Below are 21,473 nucleotides of genomic sequence, written 5' to 3'. Positions count from 1 at the left end.
ATATTCCATTTTCAGAATTCTAAGAATTCCATGAGTACTCAATAGTTACTTGCTAATTGTTGACTGACCTAGATGAAACAGACACATTCCAAGAAGCCCAGAACCTACAGAGATAGAAGCATGAAGAAACACAAAATTGATGCCTTTTCACAAAAATGAACAGTTTTTTTTGTTTGGTTTGGTTTTTCAAGACAGGATTTCTCTGTGTATCCCTGGCTGTCCTGGAACTCCATTTGCAGACCAGGCTGGCCTCAAACTCACAGAGATGATCTGCCTACTTCTGCCTCCCAAGTGCTGGGATTAAAGGTGAGTGCCACCCCCCCCAGTAAAATGAACAGTTGTTAAGGATGAAAACAGGCAACCTAGGAATAGAATAATTTCCAGTGCATTAGGGGAACACATGAAAACACACAGCCCATTCTGTATTGGGGGGGGGACACTGAGCTTTCCCTCTAAGATCTGGATCAACACCAGGATGCTGCTGTGGCCACATCTGTTCAGTATTCCCTTAGGAGTCCTAGACAGAACAATCAGACAAGACAAAGAAGTGAACGTGGTCCATCAATCAGCTGTAATACATCTGTCGATGATTTGAAGTTATCTGTAAAAGATCCTTAAGATTCTACAGAAATTTGTGAAACTGGTGAGCCATCCTTCTGTAAATTAATATTGACCACAAATAATTGCATATACTGTTTTGTCACGGACATAGAGAAAGAAATAGATGTGGTTGCACAGGGCTGGAGGGAATGGACTGGATTAACAAGGCTTTGGGAATGGACAATGGTGATGGTCACATGAACATATCCATATGTTCATGCCACTTAGTTGCCCACTTTAAAATGGCCAAATGGGAAATCCCATATATGTCTCAAAAAGTGTTGGCAGGAAAAGGAACCTTGTGTAATGTCACCCTGTCAATGCCACTCTCATGTTAGAAGCAGTCCAGGTCAGTCTTTTGACATGTCATGTTTTTTCACACGTGTACCTAAAATAAACTGTGGATCAAAACTGTTTAGTAATAATTTATGTCCATGAGGGAAAAGGACAATCCCTTCTCCTGTCACTCTTCCTCACTTCACATAAATGACTGTTGTCTGGGCAGCATAGTGTGAATGAATTCTACATGGAATGTATTTGGATACAGGAGAGGATGCATTTATCTTCATGCAAACACTGCAGCATGTTAACAGAAGTTTTGGGGTTCATGAAATTAATTTCCATGGATTCTGAGAATTGTCTATACATTTAATCCAAAACCCAAGCTCTAAACTCCTTTGCAATTCTGTTTACTATATTGATGTCTTCTTTTTCCTTTTGCAAACCAAGTCTCTGTTTATATCCTGGCCTGTCTTTAGACACATATTTATGCCAGGATTACAGTCATGAGCCACCAAGCCAGCTGTACCTGAGTAGTAATTGACCATTTATACCACAAAATTTTTCTCCTTGTTGTACCCCATTGATAAAGAAATGCCCCTACTCTGCTGTAGTGTGAGAGCAGAGAGGTCACTCATTCATCACATCCAGATAGACTGGGGGACTGGTCCTTGAACTGACTTTGTTGGAGACCTCACACTTATACTCTCCAGCATCCTTCATCCTCACAGGATCTATGCTGAGTTGGCACTTTTTTGGTGACAGGGTCATCCTGTCTGTGAGCTGCAGATTCTGATTATTGAAGATCCATTGGGTGGAGATTCCAGTGTCAGCTGAGAGGCAGGTGAACACAACAGAGCTCCGCACTGTAACTTTGGTGCTGGTGACTCGGATAAAGGGCAATGTCACAGGCTCTGTGAAGCAAAAAAGGGGGGGAAATGACAATAGCCCTTCAGAGATCTCACCAACCTCCTCTGTAGGCAACAGATATTTAATTGAGGTTATGACATTAGACAGTTCTTGTAGTTTGGATCTGCCACCCATGGCCTGTGTGACCCTGATTCAGCCTCTGGGTTTCCTGGGTCTCTGTTCCCTTCACTAGTGCACACAGTTCATGGTCATTGTCTTGTGTCTGGGTTAAACTTAGTTATGAGCAATGGCATGACATTTGGATGGGGGAGCTGCTCCAGTCTGCAGCATCTCTTAATATTTGCCTGCAGCAGGGAATTCCCTAGGCTGGACCCCTGAGCACAAGGAGCTGCTTAGACAACTGTCTCCTCTGTCCCTCCCCTTGGAAACTCTAACATTCTTGTGAAGTATTTTAAGCCCATCATCAGAAGAGTTAACATGTCCAGGCACCTGTCCACTGAATAGGAGATGCCGAGGTGACTCACCTAATGGTAGCTTCATGTCACTGCACAGCTGGTGCCACACACTATGGGTCTTGGAAAGTCAGTAAAGCCTTATTACCTGGCATTTGTAACAGGAAATCAAACTCTGGCTCTGGAGAAAAGCTCTCCTTGGTCACCTGGGGTTGAGTCTGAAACAGAGGTCTTGGACCAGGACTTTCTATTGCTCACCTCACTATGATGAAATCACAAATCTCCAAGATAGGCCACACCAGACTCCCAGGGGGTCTTGCTCAAGACCTGATCCTGGTGAGAGCCCCAATATTCTGAGGCTGACTGACATCCTTGGGCTCAGTTACCCAGCACATATCCTCCTCTGTAGCTGTAGTCAGGTGATGGATTCTGGTCCACTTTACTATGTCTACCTGATGTGTGTCCTGTAGTAAGTACTCAAACCCCAGTGTGGAGACACAATGTAGAGAGGAGGCCTTCAGTCCACAATGGACAGTATTGTGTGTGTGTAAGGAGAAATCAACCGCAGAGGAAGTCATAGGCCCAAAAGAATCACTTACTGTATATGTGGAGGTACACATGTGCTTCTTGAGTTTCAAACTGTGTATTTAAGGTTCGTAGAGTGTAGAATCCAGTGTCCTCCTGGGCAACATTGTGGAGCAGCAAGGATCCATTGGGATACACAGTTACTCTACCACTGTGTGCGGGCCCCAACATACTCTCATTACTGGTTATTACATTCTGGGCAATTTTGTGTTCGTTGTCAATTGGTATCCCTTTGTACCAGACAAAAGACTGAAGATCCTCTGGGATATTATGAACAAGTAGGAGAGCATTTTTCCTTTCAACAACATTGTGTGGCATTGACTCAATAGTGAGCTGAACGGGAGGGCGCCTGCAGGCTACAAGGGAGGATAGAAGAAAAGAGAGACAAATTCATCAATACTGAGAACTTGGTCTTTGGTGTACTGAGTAGCTTAGGTCCATTACTCAGCTGAGGTTGGTGAAAGTGTCTGACAACCTCAGAGGTGCCTTCCCTTACTTATTCCTCTACAGATGCAGTCATCACATTCTGAACTCTTTCATCTCTTCCCTCTCTGGATGCCATCAACCCTTGACTTCAATTAGAGATGGGCCTCCTGGTCCAACTTCCAGTTCAATAGAGATGGAGCCATGTTTGGAAAAAGTATTTTGATATTTCTGAAAGGCCCAAGACATGGAAAGGCTCAGAAAAATGTGGGTGGATAGAAGAACGAATGTCCATGGATTTGCAAGTCCAGATGTTTATGAAATTCTCATGTGTGGAGCTACTGACACCAGTTACAACTCCAGCTTACATTAACTTATGCATGTGTGGGGAGTCAGTGTGTGGGTCTGGGTGGGTGTGAGTGTGAGTGTTTGTGCAGGAGCAGGTGGATGACATCCGGTGTGTATGGGTGAAGGCAGGTCACAGCACCTAGATGAAAGTCAGCAAACAACTTGAGGGAGGCTTTCCCAACTTCCCACCTTAAGAGATTCTAGCTAGTCTATGAACTCCCTGCTTACACACTATCAGGCAGTGTTCTCTTCACCTATGAGCAAAAGCCACTGCCAGGGCTGCAACCTTTGCAGAGAAGCATACAGTGAACCTCCATGGTGGCTACAGCCTGCTCTGCCCTCCCTCTGTGGTGAACAGCTTTTGGTCCAGCACTTCCCCCAATCCCTACAGCCTTCCTTCCTCTGAGATCAGCCTCCTGACAGGCTGGAAGCTCAAGGCCATTCTCTGTCCCTTCAACTCTTAGTCCTGCCTGGTATCCCAGTTAACTTCTCTCTATTTTTTTTCAGTCCTCCAGACCATGCAATGAGCAACAAGGTTGATAATCATCTCTGTGCCCTAGGGCAACAACAAATCACACCAGGGCTCTCCTCTGCTGTGTTCTACCAACCTGTCCTTTATGACACAGATTCCTAGTTGAGCGCCTAGTCTGTCCTATGTTCTCAATGCTCTGAGAAGGTAGGATTTACTCCCTGAAGGAAGGTGACAGAGATGTATGTGAGTACTGGAAAGGAACCATCTGAGTGATGCCTGGGAAAGGGTACAGACTCATTCTCAATGGAGCTACCAGTCAGGGCATATTGTCGTGAAGCTTGGTAGGAGACTCATGAAGATGTGGAGCAGGAGGTGATGTTTATTATGCAGAGAGGGCAGTGGTTCCATCATCCTAGGGAGAGTTCATAGGGACCTCCATCTTTCTGTGATGGCTGAGCCATTCCTTGGGTCTCTCTGTGTCCTTCCTGGGATACTGCTGACCTTTGACTATATGAAGTCCTCAAGGATGTGCCAGGAGGTGGTGAGGAGTGGTAACACAGGACCCTCTGTAGTGGGTAGCCATTCCAGCTTTGATCTGGAAGTTCCAACCCCCATTGAGACTTCGGCAACTGTCACGCCTACAAGGCGGGGCCAAGGGAGGCGCCTGGAGACCCGAGATCTGGATCGGAGGGTGCTTGCTCGGTTCTGGGACCCTGGACGGTGGAGGTGGACCAAGCAGAGCTCCAGAGAACACTGCTAGACTGCGATACACCTTCCCCAGACCCCGCGACCTACCTATCCCTTAATTTGTAAGTTATGCCATTAAATAAATCTCCTTTTAACTACGTGGAGTGGCCTTAATAATTTCACCAATAACCCTCTCCTGGGAATTATACTTAGAAACACCTGAAGGAACCAGTAGGTCTAAGAAGACTGGCACCAATTTCCTGGTCTGTAAGGGACATGAATGGAAGCTAGACTATAATTAAGTTCATGGTTCCAGAATATACTTTTCTACATGTTGATTCTGTCCTTCAATAGCCACCTAGTGATAACTAGAGAAACTGCACAGATGTCCAGATCAGCTTCTCTTTTACTATTTGCCTGCAGGAGAGAATTCCAGAGTTGGACCCCAGTGGACAACCATTTGCAAGGAGGGTTTGTGTCTTTTTTCCTCCCTTCGGGGACCTTGGCTTTCCTGTGAGGTCTCATGATTTCATCAGGACAGTTAGTTAATGATCTGGGCACCTGACCAGCTGTACTCTCCACATGTGGTCTCTGGTGAAGATAATCCAGGGGACCTAGCCTACCCATACCTCTCATGACCATGTACTAACTGGTTCCACATACCAATAAAGCCCTGTTCCCTGTCAGCTCTAACAGAAAGTTAAGACCAATAAGTGACAGAAGGCTCCCAAATGTCATCTGGAGTCTATCCAGGGACAGAGATTTGCAGCCAGGGCTTCCCAGAGCCCTGTGTGAGGATCTTATGGCTTCCTCAACAAGAGCCTGCCTGACACTCACAGAATCGTTCAGGAATCATGTGCATGGTGTGAGCTCCAAGGTTCTGCACTGAAGGTGACAACCTGGGGCTGAGTTTACCCAGCACAGCTATTCCACTCTGCAGGTAAAGACAGGTGAGGGGTTCTGATACATTACAGTTTTTATACCCTGTGTGTGTCCTGCAGTAAGGATTCAAACCCCAGCAGGAGGACACAGTGCAGTGGGGAGTAAGCGGGCATAGCTCAGTCCTGACAGTCCAGTGTATGAAGTAGCATAAGCCACACCCAGCAGCTGCAGGCCGTAGAGAATCACTTACAGTTCACATGGAGCTGTACATGTGTTTTTTCAGTTTTGAAATCTCTGTTTAAAATCTGTAGTGTGTAGATTCCTGCATCTTTCTCAGTGACATCCTGGAGGAGCAGGGATCCATTGGTGTACACCATTGTTCTTCTACTGTGGGCAGGACCCTGGGTGAGGTAATTCATGGCTCTGTTGTATACTGCGATTTTACAATTCTGGAGGCTATACTTTGATTTGTACCAGGAAAACGTTTGCAGATCTTCTGGCAGATTATGAACAAGGAGGAGAACACTTTCCCCTTTAGCAGCATCCTGTGGCACCTGTTCTATGGTGAGTTGGGCAGAAGTGACATCCTTGCAGCAAGCAGAAAGGGAGGCTGAAACACACAAGAAAAACGGTTATCACAAAGATCATTGTGTTTGGTGGAAAGATGGCAAGCTTCATCCTAGGCAGGTGGATTCATCACTCACCCTGAAGATGCAGGTGTGGGTGCTTCTAACCCACCTGGTGGGTGTCAACAACATGACCACTAATCCCTCAGTGCCCCAGAATATGTCATGTCCTCTACAAGGAACTCCCTCCTGGGGTGTCTCCACGGCTGCCCCTCACTGCCCTCAGTCAAGCACTGTGCACACCTAGCACACTGAAGTTGAGATTATGCCTCCTCTGAACTTTTTCTCCACAGACCCCACATCTTCATTCTTGTTTTTTTTTCTCAGTTTCCTTTGTGATTCCAGTCAACCCCTGACTTCAACTTCTAGATGTCCTTGCTGCTCTGCCCTGAAGCCCATAAGTCTAGGACTGGCTGGGGTCCAGGAGAAGTCTGATATCATTGCTGGCTTAGGTATTAGGAAAAACTTAGAGACTAGGATGGCTGGATTTAAGTCAACTTCACACAAGCTACAGTCGATTTGAATGAGGGGGGCTCAATTGAAAATGCCACCACCATATGGGTCTGTGGGCAAGTCTAAAGTCCAATGTTTGTATTGGTGGTTGATGGGGGAGGGTCCAGCCCATGGAAAGCAGGTTGACTCCTACACTAAGGTTCCAGGATGCTATAAGAGACATGGCTGAGCAAACAATCGAGAAAAATCTAATAGGCATTGCTCTTCCACGGTCTCTGCAACAGGTCATAGATTTTATTTATGAAATTTACATTTGGAGAAAATGAATACCCCAATTTGACATGTACAGCCAAGAAGCATTGCTCCCATTTAGCTCTCCAAGGCATTAATAGTCTAGCCCTGGCAAAATGAGCTCTATGATCACTAGTAGTTGAGCCTAGCACAGAGGAGTGTGGCCAGGCCTCCTGGTGCTCACTTCTCTGTTAAGATATCATGGTTTCCTCAACGATCCCCTCACTGATGCCTACAGGGGCTTTCTAACTGAAATTTGCATTAAGATCCCCACGAGACTGAACATATTCTGATATCTTCGGCTGAGTTACTTTTTGTGCCAAGGATTTTCTTGATACAGCGGTGAGCCAGATGATGGAGTGTGATCTATCAACATTTGTCTCCTTCAGGTATGCCTTCCACTAAGTGTTTAAACACCAACATGGAGACACTATGTATAGGCCAGAAACGTCTGTGCTGTATGTCTAAACCCTGCAGGACACTGAATAAATCACAAAGAATCACTTACTGTCCAACTGGAGTTGAATATGCGCTATTTGAAGTTTCATATCTATGGACGGAATGTGTAGAGTGTACCATCCAGCATCTTTCCATGTGGCACTGTGGAGCTGTAGGGATCCATTGCTGTACAGTGTCTCTCTGCCACTGTGTGCAGGACCCAGCACACTTGAATTTATGGCTATTATATGTTTGCCAATCTCATATTTCTTGGACACAATAACTCCTTTATACCAGTAAAAGGATCGATGATTATTTGGGAGATTGTGAGCCACTAGAAGAACACTTCCACCTTCAGCAATTCTAGGTGGAACTGATTCAATAGTGAGCTGGGCAGAGGTGGCACAGTGCAAGGCTAGAAGAGAAGAAAGATCCATTAGTAGTAGAACTTTTGTATTTGCCTAAGTTTTGGCCCTGTGTCCTGAGAAGTTGTTTCCATTACTCAGCCTAGGTGTGTGAGCATCTTCCTGTCCTACTGGGTGAAGGTCAGCACATGACCTCTACCCATTCAGTGTCGTTGCACATGCCATTTTCTCTGTATAGCACTATCTTCTCTGTTGTCAACAGAGTCCTAGCTCAGTGCCCTCAGACCCCTGCTGACATGACTGTAGATTGCTGTTGAGGGGATGACGTCCTGGCTTGCTTCCCTATAGACCCTGACAACTGACTCTCTGGCTGTATGTTGTTTATGTGATTTTCTCTTATGCGACATCTGTGGAGAATGAATGAATGAATTATGAATGAATGAACATGAGAATGAACAATCAATATTCCAAGGTCCAGCATGTACTGGATTTTATTTATGAAACTCTCAGCTTTGTGGCCAAATGATATCCCAGTTTGATTTAATTTTTTAAATCTATTTCCATTTTATGTGTGTGTGTGTGTGTGTGTGTGTGTGTGTGTGTGTGTGTGTGTGTGATGCCCTGTATGTGTGTGTGAATGCATGTTGGTGTGTGTACATGTGCATTCCTACATAGATATCTATATGGCTGGGTGCATGCCACAGTACTTATATGTGGGGCAGAGAACAGGTTTGAGGACTAAGAGCGTACTCTCCTTCCACCACATGGGGACTGAGGATTAAACGCAGGTCATTGGGCCTGGTACAGTTTGGCTTCACTCACTGAAACACCTCACTGACCCACCCAGATCAGATTCTATTCTGTGTCAACCTGTTATAGTTGGGAACATCAGTCTTCAGAATACAGTAGCCAATGTGATTACCATTGAACAGAGAACAATCTGGCTTTCATCCCTACCCCTTACCATTTCCTGTTCACTGAGAACTTCCTGCTGCTGAATCTCTGTGCATCTCTGTGTCATCTCCACTAAGGGGGAAAGAAGACACCTTGATTCTCCTTCAGACTCTTGTCCTCCTTGCAGACTCCAGCCAGGAATTGAGCTGCCCACTCCCACACACTGTCAGAGAATTCCCTGTTCACTTATGAGATGAGCCCTTGTCCATACTGCCTCTTGAACAAGGTAGGGATCTTGATCCCTTGGAACAGGGGTGTTTCCGAGGGATCCAGCACTGCCACCACATTCCACTGTCGTGGAGTCACTTCTCCTTCCCAGAATCACCTCCACTGTCCTGGAGACAGCACCACTGCCCTGCCTCACCCTGAGCTCAGTCTACTACCAGTCAGAATCCCCTCCCAGAGTCACCTGGGCTGTAGGTGGGTCTTTGCACAAGGTACTGCTGTCTCCCCACCCCCTTGGCATTGCTTGGTGATTCTCTTCCCCAATCTCTTTCTTTATGTTTCAGTCCTCAGACCACACAGTGAGCAACAGGTCAATAATCATCCCTGTGCTCCAAAATCTAATAGCTCACCCCAGGGCTGACCTCTGCTGTGTCCTGGCCTTGGCTCTGTAGCACCAAAGAGGAGAACTCTGTCCTTTCTATGCATTCTTTGTGACACAGAAACTCCTCTGTCAACCCAGTTGTCCTCATGTCCTCAATGCTCTGGGAAGGTGGAATTAGCTCTCAGCCAGAAAGTGATGGATGTGTGTGAGGGCTGGAAAGGGACCACCTGAGTGATGCCAGGGGAAGGACACTCATCACTTTTCACTAGTGTCATCCTTTGTGGTCCCATCCAGAATAGATATCCAGGAAGAATTATATCAGGAAATCCATGTCCTGTGTGTGGAGAAGGTCACCTATGTCTTGGAGAGGTGTGGACTGGCCCTGCCATGGAGGGTGTCAAAGGGAAACATGAATTCCATCCTCTTCTGTTGGCTGAGGTGTAGCTCAGGTCTGCCCATATCCACCCAGAAAATTTAGGGATGTCTCTATCCTCTGCTTGATAATTCCCCTGTGGTTAGCCTCTGTTTCCCTATGGAAGATACTAGGAGGAATGAGGCTGAACATAATACCCTAGCATAGAGAAAGCACCATAGGTCAGAATGGCCTTGTAGGAGGGACCTTAGGTCTATAGTGACAGAAATAGAAATCACACAAGTTTCTTTCATCTTCTCCAGGAAAGCAGCATCTTAGAGTTTGACTGTGAGCTATCATCCCCTGGAGATTGATAGGATGACTGGAGCTCATGTCTGGGAGCTGTCAAGACCAGCAAAGCCTGTTACTACTTGGCTGCCTGAGGGAATTCCCTGGATTGGACCCCAGAGGACAAGCACTTGCCAGGTGGATCTGTGTCCTCTCTTCTTCACCTTGGGGACCCTGACCTTCCTGTGAGTCTTATAAATCCATGAAGACAGTTGACTGCTGGCCTGGGCACATGTCTAGCTCTGCTCTCCATGCTGAGTCTCAGAAGGAGGTAACCAGGTGACATATCTTGAATGTGGCTCTCATGACAATGTACTGATTGGTTTCAAATGCTATGAGATGTGGATATTCAAAAACCATTATTCCCTGTCAGCTCCACAAGAAAGTAAGAGTCCAAACCTGGTACATAAAAAAGTAAGTGTCCCCAGGATCACTTGTACTCAATTCTCAGACAGAAGTCTGGAACAAGGGCTTCCTCTTGACCTCTCTTTGAGAATGGCAAGATCTGCCTGATGCCAACATGGTCTCACTCTGAATCATGTTCATGGTGAGAAGCCCAAAAGACAAGACTGAGTCTAATGTTCTTGTATAGACTTACCGTTTCCCATCACACACACACACACACACACACACACACACACACACACACAGACACCCACACATACACATACACCTTTCTGAGGATGGAGTGAGGGCAGGAGTATGATCTATGGCCATTTGTCTCTAGTATGTGTGTCCTGCACTAAGTGCTAAAACACCAAAATGGGGATACAGTTGAGAGTGGAGGTATGCAGAGACCAAGCAAGAGAGTCCTGTGTGTCCACACACAACCCAGGACTGAATGATCTTGAGAATCACTTACTGTCCAATTGGAGCTGCACATGAGCTACTTCAGCTGTCATATCTGTGGTCAGAGTTAATAGGGTGTAGAATCCAGCATCCTTCCAGGTGACATTGTGGAGAACCAAGGATCCATTGCTGTACACTGTCTCTCGACCACTGTGTGCAGGGCCTGACATACTTGAATTCTTGGCTATTATGTGTCGGCCAATCTCATGGTTCTTGAACACATTAATTCCTTTATACCAGGAAAGGGCTCGAAGATTCTCTGGGAGATTGTGAACCACGAGAAGAACACTTGACCCTTCTGTAACTCTGGGTGGCACTGACTCAATAGAGGGCCGGGCAGAGGTGAGAGGATGCCCACAGTTCAAAAGAGAGGCTGGAAGGGAAGAAAGACTGATCAATAGTTGGACCTTTGTATTTGGCGAAGATGAGGCCCTGTGTCCTGAGTAGATGTGTCCATAGTTTTGCTTGGGTGTGTGGGTGAGTGACTTCCTGTCATTTACTGACTTCCATGTCTTCAGCATCCCTGCACGTGTCATTTCCTCTGTATGATACTCTCTGCTTGGGCGTCAACATGACCTGAGCTTAAAACCTCAAACTACTGCTCACATCAGTGTAGACTGGTGTGGAGATCGTGACTCCCTGACCTCTTCTCTACAGACCTTGACACCCGACTCTCTGGCTCTTATGTTCTTTCTTCTTGTGGATCTAGTCAATACCTGACTTCACCTTCTAGCTTTCTTTAATTCCAGCCCACTAGGACTAGGGAATAGTAAGAACCTGGGTTTATCTTATATTTTTTTAAAGAAATGGTGCCTAGAAATACTCAGATATTTGTGGAGAATGAATGAATGAATGATATCCTGTGTATCCCCCGAATGTTTAAGAAATTCATAGGTTTGGGAATACAGAGTTGAATGCTGCCATTTGCTTTGATTTTTTACCCTCATTTGTATTTGTCTGTGAGTTTGTGTTCAAGATCGTGACTCAGGATATGGAAGTGAGTGCAGGATACAGTACCTAGGTGAATATCAGAGGACTTATGTTCATTAGTCTCAGCATGTCAGCCATTGAAGCAAGTGCATGTATCTAGTGAGCCGTGTCACTGATCAGTATGAGCTTGATTATTTATTCTTTCGGATGCCAAGGTGATGACATCAGTGTTCAGTCATTGTTGTCATGCTGATTAAACTTGGGTAAGAAGAATCCCCTACCCCCCTTACTTTTTCAGATTCACCAAGGATAAGAGTAAGTTAGCTGCTGCTGAGCCTCTGGTCTACCCTTTGTCTTCTTCTCTACAAACACTAAGACTCCTCTCAGGTTCTTATTCCCTTAGGAGACTCCAGAGGGTAGGTCAATCCTCTTTTCTCACATGCTGTCAACTCATGGTCTCCTTACCTGTGATCAGCAGCCCCTGAGAGTCCGTGACTCTTTGCAGAGAGAAACAAAGGTGCATGCCTAATCTCTGTGGCCTGATAGATCCTTGCTCTATGGCACATCTCCTCCCAGGCTCTGCTACCCTTCCTTCATGTGAACTGAGCCCTCTCCCAAGATGGAGCATCTCCCAGGGTTCCATGGGCTGTGGGGTTCGCTATTCAAAACCCTCCTACTCTGTCCCCTTACTCTCAGTGCTGCCCCATGTCCCTCTCTACTTCTCTCTTTATGTCTCAGTCCTCCAGAACACACAGTGGTCAGAAGGGCAGATGAACATCCCTGTGCCCTGAGAAAACAGCAGTTCACCCTGGGGCTGCCCTCTGCTTTGTCCTGGCCTAGAACTGTCAGCTCCAAAGAGGGAACCTCTGCACTCCATGTACAACAGAGAATCCCAGCTGGGCACCCAGTCTGCCCTGTGTGCTCGGTTCTCTGAAAAGAAGGAATATCCTCTTAGCAGAAAGGTGACAGAGGTGTCTGCTAGGTCTCAAGGGACAAGTTGAGTGAGGCAGGAAGAAAGGGACAGATCCATTCTCACTGCAGTTATTAGTCAGGGTTCTGACCCAGGACAAAGGCTCTTGAGTAGATGAGTCAGGAGCCTCACATCCTATGTATGTGGGAGGATGTGACCTGGGTCCTATAAAGAGGGCTCTGGGCTCCATCATCCCATGCAGGGTTTCATGATGATGCTCCCATTTCTGTTTACTGAGCTATGTGCTGAGCCCATGTGTTCTTTGGTCTCTAAGCTGCCTTGGACCTCTGTCTAGGTGATTCCCCTTGGCTATCCTATCTTTCTTGAAGGAAATATATAAGGCCTGGTACTAAACATTATCCCCTGGCACTACAAAAGATGCATAAAGCAATGAGTATGTCTGTGAAGTCTGTGTCACTGACCTCCAGTCTGTAGGGAGAGGGGTGGGAGCCAGGATACAAGGTAAGTTCCATTTTAGGGAAATACCTTTCAGAATGTTGATTGTGTGTTCTGATTCTCCCCCTGGTGACCACTAGGGGAACTGCAGCTTACCTCTGGGGAACTGTTGAGATCAAACCTTGAAGACATTTACCAAAAAGAAAGAATTCCTTGAAAGATCTCCCTGAGGTGAACCACAGTGTATAAACACTTGTCAGGTTGACATCTGTTCTCTGTCCCACTCCTTCATGACCCTGACCTTCCTGTGAAGTCTCATAAACCTATCAGGATTGTCAATGGCCTGGGCACCTGTCCAGCTATGCTTTCCTTTTGAGTCTCTGGAGAAGATGTCCAGGGCATTTAGCCTAACTATGGATCTCATGACAGTGCACTGGCTGATTTCACATGGCACAAGACTTGAGCTAGTAGAAATCACTGTTCCTGATTATAGGAAGTGAAAATTCAAAAATGCTTCTCATGGACACCTGGAATTGAGTCTGGGACAGAGGACTGGAGCCAGGAATTCCTGGTGCTCACCTCTCCCTGAAGATCTAGTGTTATCCTCAATCAGGCCCAATGTTGATTTCCTCAAGGTCTTTCTCATGGACACATCCTGGTGAGAACCCCAAGAGTCTAGACAGAGGATGATATCCTAGGTTGAGTTATCCACCACACGTTCTCTTGTGTGCAAGGGCTCTATTCTACTGCAGTTATTCTACACAATTTAATGTGTCCTGCATTAAATTCTCAAACCCCAACATGAGGACATAGTGCAGAGAGGAGGTATATACATGCCAGATCTGACACTTTTGTGCATGTCCTGTAGTTGAACCCCACCCAGCATGGAGAATTCACAAAGAATTACTTACTGTACACATGAAGGTATGTATATTTTGTTGATACAATTTTTGCTTTTCTACTTCTGGTTTGTAGTATATAGATTCCTGTGTCCTTATGGGTGACATTTTGAATCCACAGGGATCCATTTGGGTACACGGTCTCTCTATCACTGTGTGCTGCCCCCGGCACAGCAATATTGTATTTCAGTGTGTAGGTTGCAATTTTATGGTCCATATTTGCTCTTTTTTTAAACCAGGATATGGTTAAAAGATTGTCTGGCAGATTGTGGACAAGAAAAAGGTTGCTTTCTCCTTCGACCACATGGAGAGGCACTGATTCAATGATGACTTGGGCAGTATTGGGCCGGTACCAACAGGTTAAAAGGGAGGCTAGAAAGAAAGGGACAAATAGCATCAATATTTTCCTGGCCCGGTCTTCCCGTCTGGACAAGAGGTGAGGGCATGGGCTCAGCCTAGATCCCATCCTTGGGCACCAGCCCCTCTGGGGAAGACCTGCCCAACTTGGCCCCAGGTTCTGGCCACCAGGCAGGTTCCCTTCTACTCCTACCAGGAAGGCTCCCCTTCTCCAAGACCCCTGGCAGACCCTGCAATCTCCACGCCCTGCCCCCAAGCCCATCATTGCCTGAGACCCCAGCCACTTCCTGAGACTTAGAGACCAGCCCCCAGCTCCCATCCTGCCCAGGACTTCCCTTCTATATAAGAGGTGAGTGCCTGGGCTCAGCCTAGATCCCATCCCTGGACACCAGCCACTCCAGGGAGGACCTGCCCAACTTGGCCCCAGGTTCTGGCCACTGGGCAGGAACCCTTCTTCCCCCACCCCTACCGGGAAGGTTCCCCTTCTCCAAGACCCCTGGCAGACCCTGCAATCTCCATGCCCTGCCCCCAAACCCATCATTGTCGGAGACCCCAGCCACTTCCTGAGACTTAGAGACTGGCCCCCAGCACCCATCCTGCCCCAGACTTCCCATCTGGATGAGAGAACTCCCATCTGAACAAGAGAGAGAGACTTCCTGAATCTGTCAGCTCTGTCTGGACCAAGCGCACTGATAAGACCAAGAATGAACCACAAGGAGATGGGCAGACATCAAGGCAGAAGTACATACAACAAAATGAAGAGCAATACAGCATCACCAGAACCTAGCCCTCCTCCAACATCTAGACCTGAACATCAAAAATTGGAAGAAGCAGAAGAAAACAGCCTTATGAATAACATCATGAAGAAGGTAGAGGCTTATATAGAGGAAAAGACAAACAAAACATGGGAAGAACACTATAAAAAACTAAAGAAAAGGACAAATAAAGTAGAAGAAAACAATAAAGCCCTGGAAGAAAACAATAAAGCACTGAAAGAAAATCACGAAAAAGCAATGAAACAGATGAAGGAAACAGTCCAAGACCTGAAAAGGGAAATAGAAAAAATGAAGAAGACACAAACAGAGGGAATGCTGGAAATAGAATACCTGAGTAAATGAACGGGAACTTCAGATGCATATATAACCAACAGAATGCAAGAGATGGAAGAGAGGATCTCCAGCGTTGAAGATATGGTAGAAGAAATAGATTCATCAGTCAAAGAAAACACTAAAGCCAACAAAGTCATGACCCAAAATGTCCAAGAAATTTGGGACACCATGAAAAGACCAAACCTACGAATAATAGGGATAGAGTAAGAAGAATACTAACTCAAAGGCACAGAAAATATATTCAACAAGATCATAGAAGAAAACTTTCCCAACTTAAAGAAGGAAATGCCTATGAAGATACAAGAAGCCTATAGAACACCAAACAGACTAGACCCCCCAAAAAGTCCCCTTACCACATAATAATTAAACAAGTAAATGTACAGAATAAAGAAAAAATATTAAAAGCAGCAAAGGAAAAAGGCCAAGAGACTTATAAAAGCAAACCCAACAGAATAACACCTGATTTCTCAATGGAGACTTTGAAAGCCAAAAGGACCTGGACAGATGTAATGCAGACATTAAGAGACCATGGATGCCAGCCTAGACTAATATACCCAGCAAAACTTTCAATCATCATAGATGGAGTGAACAAGACAATCCAAGACAAAGCCAGATTTAAATAATACTTATCCACAAACCCAGCCCTACAGAAAGCACTAGAAGGAAAATTCCAACCCAAGGAAGTCAGATACACCCTCAAAAACATAGGCAATAGATAAAGCCACAGCAGTAAACCCCAAAGAAGAGAAGTACACACACACTACCACCAAAAATAACAGGAATGAACAATCACTGGTCATTAATATCCCTTAATATCAATGGACTCAATTCATCTACAAAAAGACATAGGCTTACAGAATGGACACGAAGCAGGACCCATGTTTCTGCTGCATACAAGAAACACATCTCAAATTCAAAGATAAACACTACCTAAGAGTAAAAGCCTGGGAAAAGACTTTCCAATCAAATGGTCTTAAGAAACAAGCGGGTGTACCATCCTGATATCCAGCAAAATAGACTTCAAAATAAAATCAATCAAAAGAGATCAAGAAGGGCGTTACATACTCATTACAGGAAAGATACACCAAGATGAAGTTTGAATTCTGAACAGTTATGCCCCAAACACAAGGGCACCCACATATGTGAAAATGAAAATCTAAAAGAAATGGATAATTTTCTGGATAGGTACCACATACCTAAGTTAAATCAAGACCAGATAAACTATTTAAATAGTCCAATAACCCCTAACGAAATAGAAACAGTCATTAAAAGTCTCCCAATCAAAAAAAGCCCAGGACCAGATGGTTTTAGCGCAGAATTCTACCAGATCTTCAAAGAATAGTTAATACCAATACTCTCTAAATTGTTCCACATAACAGAAACAGAAGGATCATTACCAAACTCCTTCTATAAGGTGACAATTACCCTGATTCCTAAACCAAACAAGGATACAACAAAGGAAGAGAACTACAGACCGATCTCCCTCATGAACATTGATGCAAAAATACTCAATAAAATACTGGCAAAGAGGCTGGGCGGTGGTGGTGCACGCCTTTAATCCCAGCACTCGGGAGGCAGAGGCAGGCGGATTTCTGTGAGTTCGAGGCCAGCCTGGGCTACCAAGTGAGTCCCAGGAAAGGCGCAAAGCTACACAGAGAAACCTTGTCTCGAAACCCCCCCCCCCAAAAAAAAATACTGGCAAACAGACTCTAAGAACACATCAAAACAATTACCCACCATGATCAAGTAGGCTTCATCCACGGAATGCAAGGGTGGTCAACACACAAAAGTCCATCAATGTAATACACTATATAAACAAACTCAAAGAAAAAAAACCACATGATCATCTCACTAGATGCAGAAAAGGCATTTGACAAAATCCAACACCCCTTCATGATAAAGGTCTTGGAGCGATCAGGAATACAGGGAACATACCTAAACATAATAAAGGCAATTTACAGCAAGCAAACAGCCAACATCAAATTAAATGGAGAGAAACTCAAAATGATTCCACTAAAATCAGGAATGAGGCAAGGCTGTCCGCTTTCCCCATACTTATTCAATATAGTACTTGAAGTTCTAGCCAGAGCAATAAGACAACATAAGGAGATTAAGGGGATACAAATTGGAAAGGAAGAAGTCAAGTTTTCCCTATTTGCAGATGACATGATAGTATACATGAGTGACCCCAAAGATTCAACCAAAGAACTGATACAGCTTATAAACACCTTCAGCAACACAACAGGATGCAAGATCAACTCAAAAAAAAAATCAGTAGCCCTCCTATACACAATTGACAAACAGGCTGAGAAGGAAATCAGAGATACATCACCCTTTACAATAGAACAAATGATATAAAATATATTGGGGTAACACTAACCAAGCAAGTGAAGGACCTATATGACAAGAACTTTAAGTCCCTGAAAAAAGAAATTGAAGAAGATGTCAGAAAATGGAACGATCTCCCATGCTCATGGATAGGCAAGACTAACATAGTAAAAATGGCAATTTTACCAAAGGCAATCTACAGATTCAATGCAATCTCTATCAAAATACCAACACAATTCTTCACAGACCTGGAAAGAATAATACTCAAGTTCATGTGGAAAAACAAAAAACCCAGGATAGCCAAAAGAATCCTGTACAATAACACAACCTCTGGAGGCATCACGATCCCTGACTTCAAGCTCTACTATAGAGCTACAGTAATAAAAACAGCTTGGTACTGGCATAAAAACTGCCACGTGGATCAATGGAATTGAATTGAAGACCCTGACATTAATCCGCACACCTATGAACATATAATTTTTGACAAAGAAGCCAAAATTGTACAATGGAAAAAAGAAAGCATCTTCAACAAATGGTGCTGGCATAACTGGATGTCAATGTGTAGAAGGCTGCAAATAGATCCATATCTATCACCATGCACAAAACATAAGTCCAAGTAGATCAAAGACCTCAACATAAATCCAGCTACTCTAAACCTGCTAGAAGAGAAAGTAGGAAGTAGTCTTGAATATATTGGCATAGGAGATCACTTCCTAAATATAACACCAGTAGCACAGACATTGAGAGAAACAATCAATCAATGGGAACTCTTGAAACTAAAAAGCTTTTGTAGAGCAAAGGATACGGTCAACAAGGCAAAGCGACAGCCTACAGAATGGGAAAAGGTCTTCATCAACCCCACATCTGACAGAGGACTGATATCCAGAATATATAAGGAACTCATGAAATTAGACATCAAAATGCCCAACAGTCCAATTAAGAAATAGGCTATAGAACTAAACAGAGAATTCTCAACAGAGGAAACTCAAATGGCTAGAAGACATTTAAGGAATTGCTCAACATCCCTAATTATCATGGAAATGCAAATCAAAACAACTCTGAGATACCACCTTACGCCTGTCAGAATGGCTAAGATCAAAAACACTGAAGATACCTTATGCTGGAGAGGATGTGGAGCTAGGGGGACTCTCCTCCACTGCTGGTGGGAATGCAAGCTTGTACAGCCACTTTGGAAATCAATATGGCGCTTTCTTAGAAAATTGGGAATTAATCTCCCCCAAGATCCAGCTATACCACTCTTGGGCATATACCCAAGGAATGCTCAATCATACCACAAGGGTACTTGCTCAGCTATGCTCATATCAGCATTGTTTGTAATAGCCAGAACATGGAAACAACCTAGATGCCCTTCAACTGAAGAATGGATAAACAAAATGTGGTACATATACACAATGGAATACTACTCAGCAGAGAAAAACTATGACATCATGAGGTTTGCAGACAAATGGATGGATCTAGAAAAAAATCATCCTGAGTGAGGTAACCCAGACTCAGAAAGACAAACATGGTATGTACTCACTCATAGGAGGATACTAGATGTGGAACAAGGATGACTGGACTGCTACTCACAACACCAGGGAGGCTACCTGGAGAACAGGACCCTAAGAGAGACACGGGGATTGCCCAAAGACGGAGAAATGGATGAGATCACATGAACAGCCTGGATGTGAGTCGGGGTAATGAAGGGCGAGCGTCGAGGGAAAGAGAGCTTGGGGGAGCGGGAGATCCCAGCTGGATCAAGAACAGAGAGGGAGAACAAGGAATAGGAGATCATGGTAAATGAAGACCACATGAGAATAGGAAGAAGCAAAGTGCTAGAGAGGCCCACAGAAATCCACAAAGATACCCCCACAATAGACTGCTGGCAATGGTCGAGAGACAGTCCGAACTGACCTACTCTGGTGATGGGATGGCCAAACACCCTAATTGTCGTGCTAGAAACCTCATCCAACTACTGAGGGATCTGGATGCAGAGATCCATGACTAGGCCCCAGGTGGATCTCTGGGAGTCCAATTAGCGAGAATGAGGAGGGTTTATATGAGCGAGAATTGTTGAGACCAAGGTTGGATAAGGCACAGGGACAAATAGCCAAATTAACGGAAACGCATGAAATATGAACCAATGGCTGAGGGGTCACCAACTGGATCAGGCCCTCTGCATAGGTGAGACTGTTGATTGGCTTGATCTGTGTGGGAGGCATCCAGGCAGTGGGACCGGGTTCTGTGCTCATTGCATGAGTTGGCTGTTTGAAACCTGGGGCCTATGCAGGGTCGCTTGGCTCGGCCTGGGAGGAGGGGACTGGACCTACCTGGACTGAGTCTACCAGGTTGATCTCAGTCTGTGGGGAAGGCTTTGCCCTGGAGGAGGTGGGAATGAGGGGTGGCCTGGGGGGAAGGAGAGAGTGGCGAGAGGGCGGAGAACAAGGGAACACGTGGCTGATATGTAGAATTAAATTATACTGTAAAATAAAATAAAATAAATTTCTAAAAAAAAGCATCAATAATGAGCAGGTGAGATCATAACTCAGTTGAGTCATCTGGCTGGTGGTATGTCCACCATCCTTGACGGAGATGAGCAACCTGACCTCCATTATTCAGAGCCTCTGACTCTGTCCTTTCCTTTTCACAGAATAATCTTGTCACTTCTTTGCCTGGCTCCCCTCCTCAGTATTCCCATAGCTCTCCTCACATAAGGAGTATTTGGTGTGATGAAGCCACTCTGACCTCCTCCTCTATTTGGAATCACCATGCCATGATTGGGTCAGCTTCAGAACATGGCAAACAATGGACTCACTTTGAAAGAGGAGTGTTTGGGGCTTTGCTCTTCCCCTCATCACCTCCTGTCCTCTGAGAGCTTCAGGATTCTGAGTCTCTGTCCCTCACTGCACCTCCTGCACCATGACAGCAAACAGAAACTCCTAGTCTTCTCCCAGGATCCTGTCCTATTTAGTTCTCCTCCACCCCCACAGTCAGAGAGGGGGTACACTTACCTGTGAAGAGTAGTCCCTGCCAGGGGTTGCAGCCCTTGCAGGGAATCATTGAGGACTCCACCATCTCTCTTCTCACTGTGCTGTTCTCTGTATTAGGAGAAGAGATTCAGCTGCTACACAGCTCCCAGGCTCTTCTGTCCTTCCTCCTTCTGAGATGAGCACTCTCCCAGGCGGGAGTACTTCACAGACCACAATGGGCTGTCAGTTGTTGGATCTGTGTCCAAGGCACTGCTCTGTCCCTTCCACTCTCAGGGCTGTCCCACATTCCTCTCATCTTTTCTTTCTTATGTAACACATTGAGCAACAAGGCTGATAAGCATCCCCATGCCCTCAGAGAACAATCACTCATCTCAGGCCTGACATCTGCTCTGTCCTGGCCTTGGGTCTGTCCGCACACAAGAATCCTCCATCCTGCCTATGTGTCCTTGTAACACAGAGACCCAGCTGAGCATCTGGTCTGCCCTGCATCCTCAGTGCTCTGGGAAGGTGGGATTTACTCCCCAAAGGATGTGGACAGTCTCTGAGGACTACAAAGGGACTAGCTGAGTGATGACTAGGGATGAAGAACAATCCTTTATCACTAATGTCATTAGTCAAATTCCTGACCCAGGAGAGTAGCCTAGGAGCCATTGTGTGAGGAGTTTCATGTCCT

At 45.3% G+C, this 21,473-nt stretch overlaps 1 protein-coding gene across 1 annotated transcript; it reads right to left on the bottom strand.

Moving 5' to 3' along the window:
• Nucleotides 1-1,303: 1,303 nt before the first annotated feature.
• Nucleotides 1,304-21,014, bottom strand: LOC131902525 (carcinoembryonic antigen-related cell adhesion molecule 3-like). Its single transcript, XM_059253553.1, has 7 exons — nt 20,822-21,014; nt 14,029-14,388; nt 10,835-11,194; nt 7,477-7,821; nt 5,849-6,208; nt 2,801-3,142; nt 1,304-1,793 (listed from the first exon to the last, which is right to left on the bottom strand). The coding sequence occupies exons 1-7, from the start codon at nt 20,883-20,885 to the stop codon at nt 1,510-1,512; spliced, it is 2,115 nt and encodes a 704-aa protein (XP_059109536.1). The 5' UTR covers nt 20,886-21,014; the 3' UTR covers nt 1,304-1,509.
• Nucleotides 21,015-21,473: the final 459 nt, after the last annotated feature.

Source organism: Peromyscus eremicus, chromosome 1, assembly GCF_949786415.1.
Source record: "Peromyscus eremicus chromosome 1, PerEre_H2_v1, whole genome shotgun sequence".
In the NCBI taxonomy this organism is placed as follows: Eukaryota; Metazoa; Chordata; class Mammalia; order Rodentia; family Cricetidae; genus Peromyscus; species Peromyscus eremicus.
The sequence above is the reverse complement of the archived record's forward strand: the minus strand, read 5'-3'. Positions and strand labels throughout refer to the sequence as shown.

Bases quoted from the DNA above. Each gene is read 5' to 3' on its own strand.
- LOC131902525 (XM_059253553.1), bottom strand. From the start codon at position 20,885: ATGGTGGAGTCCTCAATGATTCCCTGCAAGGGCTGCAACCCCTGGCAG. The intron at 14,389-20,821 runs GTAAGTGTACCC...CTTTCTTTCTAG, and splicing joins GCAGGGACTACTCTTCACAG to CCTCCCTTTTAACCTGTTGG. The intron at 3,143-5,848 runs GTAAGTGATTCT...CCTCCCTTGTAG, and splicing joins TGTACAGCTCCATGTGAACT to CCTGCAGGCGCCCTCCCGTT.